Source organism: Arachis stenosperma, chromosome 10 (assembly GCF_014773155.1).
Source record: "Arachis stenosperma cultivar V10309 chromosome 10, arast.V10309.gnm1.PFL2, whole genome shotgun sequence".
NCBI lineage: Eukaryota > Viridiplantae > Streptophyta > Magnoliopsida > Fabales > Fabaceae > Arachis > Arachis stenosperma.
In genome coordinates, this window is record NC_080386.1 from 33,473,849 (window position 1) to 33,478,449 (window position 4,601).

Consider the following 4,601-nt stretch of genomic DNA (forward strand, 5'->3'; position numbering starts at 1 on the left):
AAGGCTTGAAAGAAAGATTGTAATTGGGTTTACTGTTGGATTGCCTTCTAGTCACTAACACCAATCCCTTTTAATTAAGTGGGTTGCAATTTGTGAACAGACGTAGCATTCCAACCTGTTTGATTTTCCTTTGCCTAGTAAAGGATAACAAAACAGAATAACCTTTAATTATCAATTAATCTTGAACTATAATAGGGATTCCAACTAATCAACTCCCAGTCAAGGCTTTTATTTACATTATTCAAATTCATCAATTTAATTTCCTGTTATTCAACTCAAACCTTTTTGAAAACATCTGATTAATAAAATAGCATACCTTTCTGCAACTCGTTGGGAGACGACCTGGGATTCATACTCCCAGTATTTAAAATTTGAATTTCTGTGACATATTTCTAAATTGATAAGTGGATTTCCGGTGAGTTAAGAACTATACTTGCAACGTACACATTTTAATAATTTTTAATTCACCAATTTTCGCTGCATCAGTTAGTATTATGCCTATTTCTGTTTATCATGTACTAAAGCTCCCACCGTTGAAACGGTCGGCAGCTCGGTTTGTATTGGCAGACAAGAGCATAATATCTGTGGTTGGTATAGCGAAGGATGTGTTGGTGAGCATAAAGGGATTGGTCTTCCCAATTGATTTTCGTATTCTTGAGATGCCGCCTAGTGAATCCGAAAGAACATCATCTATCCTACATGGGAGGCCATTCTTGAGGACCTCTCAGTTCAAACTGGATGCTTTTTCGGGGACTTATTCTTTTGAGATTGACGGAAGAGTTGTGAGCTTTAGTCTTGATGAAGCCATGAGACACCCGCCAGAGGATCATTCAATTCTCTGGTGTGACTTGATTGACAATGTTGTGGGCAAAGTGCATAATGCTAGTCTTGATGAGAAGTGTATGATTCAAAGTCCAAGTGTGGGGAATCCCCACGAATGTGAAGCGAACACCTTACCCACTCCAATTTTACCAGAAGATCAAATGCCTAGTCAAGAACAAAGTGTAGAGTTGAAACCACTACCACCCCACCTAAAATATGCCTATCTTGATGAAGATCACAAGCTCCCGGTAATTGTTGCAAGGGAGCTCACTCCTCAACAAGAGGAGAAGTTGCTTCACATCTTGAGGAGATATAAAAAGGCTATAGGGTGGAGTTTGGCGGATTTAATCGGCATAAGTCCTCAAGTGTGCGAACACCGAATCTTCCTAGAAGAAGGAGCTAGACCCGTTCGGCAACCTCAAAGGCATTTGAATCCCACCATTCTAGACGTTGTAAAGAAAGAGGTAACTCGGTTATTGGAGGCGGAGATTATCTATCCCATTTCGAATAGTGAATGGGTAAGCCGCGTCCAAGTCGTCCCAAAGAAGTCAGGTGTTACTACAATCAAGAATGAGAGCGGGGAGCTTATAGCTACGAGGGTGCAAAATTCATGGAGGGTGTGTATTGACTATCGGCGTTTGAACACGGCCACTAGGAAGGATCACTTTCCATTTCCGTTCATCGATCAAATGCTTGATCAATTGTCTGGTAAATCTCATTACTGTTTCTTAGATGGCTATTCTGGATATTTCAAATCCACATTGCTTTAGAAGATCAGGAGAAAACTACCTTTACATGCCCCTTTGGAACTTATGCCTACAAGAGAATGCCATTTGGCTTATGTAACGCACTGGCAACTTTCCAAGGGTGTATGATGAGTATATTTGCGGATCTTCTAGAGCATTGCATGGAGGTGTTCATGGACGATTTTAGTGTTTATAGGGACTCCTTTGATCTTTGCTTGGACAACCTTGCAAAAGTATTAGAGAGGTGTACTAAATCAAACCTTGTTCTTAATTTTGAGAAATGTCATTTTATGGTTAAACAAGGTATTGTTTTAGGACACATTGTCTCTAATAGTGGTATTTTTGTGGATCTGACAAGGGTCAATGTTATTTCTAGTATGCCTTACCCCTCTTCTGTGAGGGAAGTCCGTGCGTTCCTTGGTCATGCAGGTTTTTACCGGCGGTTTATTAAGGACTTTAGTAAGGTGGCACTACCTCTTTCTCAGTTGTTGCAAAAGGATGTTGATTTTGATCTAAGTGAAGAAGTCATGGAGGCATTTGACAAGCTCAAAATTGCACTGGCCTAAGCTCCCATTGTAAGAGGGCCCGACTGGAGTCGGCCATTCGAGATCATGTGTGACACATCTAACTATGCGGTGGGAGCCGCGCTAGCACAGCGCAAAGGTAAAAATCTTTATGTCATTGCCTATGCCTCTAAAACTTTGAATGGAGCCCAATCCAATTATACTACTACTGAGAAGGAGTTGTTAGCTATTGTCTTTGCTTTGGATAAATTTCGAGCTTATTTACTTGGCTCAAAGGTGGTAGTATACTCGGATCATGCAGCATTGAAATATTTGTTGGCCAAGAAAGAGTCTAAACCAAGGTTGATAAGATGGGTTTTGCTTTTGCAAGAATTTTATCTAGAAATCAAAGATAGGAGTGGTTCACAAAATCTAGTGGTGGAACACTTGAGTCGCCTTGAGTACACAAAGGGCGATCCCACTCCTATTAATGATGCCTTTCCTCTTGAGGGCTTGCAAGCAATCTCTGAAGTGATCCCTTGGTTGCACCTATTGTCAATTACTTGGTGGCTTGCACCTTTCCTCCCAATTTTTCCAAACATCCAAAGGATAAGCTTAAAAGCGAATCCAAATATTATGTATGGGATGACCAGTACCTTTGGTGATGTGGTGCGGATCAAGTAATTAGGAGGTGCATCCCACAAATCGTATTCCAGTCTATCTTGGAGGCTTGCCACTCCTCTGAGGGAGGTGGCCATTATGGACCTCAAAGAACTGCCCGAAAGATTCTAGATTGCGGATTTTAGTGGCCAACTCTTTTCAAAGATGCTTCTCTCTTTTGTAAATCTTGTCCACAATTCCTTAGGTTTGGAAATATCTCCAAGAAGGATGAGATACCCCAACAAACTATGTTGTTTTGTGAGATTTTTGATGTTTTGGGTATTGACTTTATGGGGCCTTTCCCAAACTCTAATGGTCTCCTCTACATTTTGCTAGCTTTTGACTATGTTTCCAAATGGGTGGAGGCGATTCCCACCCAGACCGATGATGCTAATGTGGTTCTTTCTTTAGTTCGGAATAATATAATTTGTTGCTTTGGATCGCCACGAGCAATCGTGAGTGATCAAGACTCTCATTTTTGCAACAAGAGATTGACAGGGATAATGAAGATGTATGGCATCATCCACAAAGTGGCCACGGCCTACCATCCCCAAACGAATGGCCAAGCTGAGGTTTCCAACCGGGAGATCAAGTGCATATTGGAGAAAATTGTGAAACCTCATAGAAGGGACTGGAGTGCTAAGCTCACTAATGCGCTATGGGCCTACCAAACGACTTACAAGACGCTAATTGGCATGAGCTCGTTTCGGCTGGTCTATGGCAAAGCTTGCCATCTACCGATGGAGATAGAGCACAAGGCGTATTGGGGGGAATCAAAAGAAAGTTACAGCTGGTGGAATTGGAGTGTCTAAGATTGGAAGCTTATGAGAGTTTGAGGCTCTACAAGGAAAGAATGAAAGTAGTGCATAATAAGCATATCAGGAGAAGAGAATTTAGAGCTGGTGATCTTGTCCTTCTCTACAACTCTAGATTGAGGTTGATGCCAGGAAAGTTAAGGTCAAGATAGGAAGGACCTTATAGAGTGGAGAAAGCGGAACTATATGGGGTCTTTCACTTGAGTCATCCTTCAAGCCCCACAATCTTCATGGTTAATAGCCATCGTCTGAAGCTATACCATGGCGAGAAGATGAAAAGCAACAAAGAGGTTGAGGTGTTTCTCCTTGAGGATACACCCGAAGGTGAAGAGATATGAGCTCATGACCATCCAACTTAAGGACGTTAAAAAAAAGTGCTAGGTGGAAGACACCCCACCATGGTAAGATCTTTCTTTTTGTATCTTTTGTATATAGTTCTTGAACTCTTTGCTTGATTTTGTGATTTCTTAGTTTTAGAGTTTGTTTAGATAGACTTGATTTTGCTTGACTTAGTTATGATATTCATGAATATTGTCATTGATCTTGGTTAGGTTGGTTTCTTAATGTTGAAAAAAAAAACACTTCATCTTAAGTATTGCATGGATTTTTGAGTGTTTTTAACCTTTTTAGCTTGAATGTCTGCCAAGATTGTGTTGAAAATGCATTTCTTCATGTTTATGAAAAAAAGGGGCTATCTACGCGCAAGCGTGGTAGACGCATACGCGTCGATGGCATTTCTCCAGTTCTTAGTTTACAGACCCGAGAATTAGGTGATATTTGTGCTACAACTGAGCCCCACGCATGATCATTCCCACGCATATGCGCACCTGACGCGTACGCGTCTCTGATGTAATCCGCACAATCCACGCGCATGTGTGCTAGACGCGTACGCGTTGATTGTAATTCTCGCACTCTTGGTTCACAAACTCGAGAATTTTGTGAGAAGTATGCCAACACTATGCCCAACACTTGACGCCTCTCACGCGTGCGCATCCTTTGACATGTACGCGTCCCTTGCAGTTTCACGCATCCACACGTAGGCGTGGATAACGCAT

The 4,601-nt window shown here is 41.6% G+C and overlaps 1 protein-coding gene across 1 annotated transcript; it reads left to right on the forward strand.

Annotated features, from left to right (window-relative positions):
• Window positions 1–2,179: 2,179 nt before the first annotated feature.
• On the forward strand, window positions 2,180–3,543 carry LOC130956960 (uncharacterized). The gene is made up of 2 exons (XM_057883883.1): window positions 2,180–2,751; window positions 2,937–3,543. The coding sequence occupies exons 1-2, from the start codon at window positions 2,180–2,182 to the stop codon at window positions 3,541–3,543; spliced, it is 1,179 nt and encodes a 392-aa protein (XP_057739866.1).
• Window positions 3,544–4,601: the final 1,058 nt, after the last annotated feature.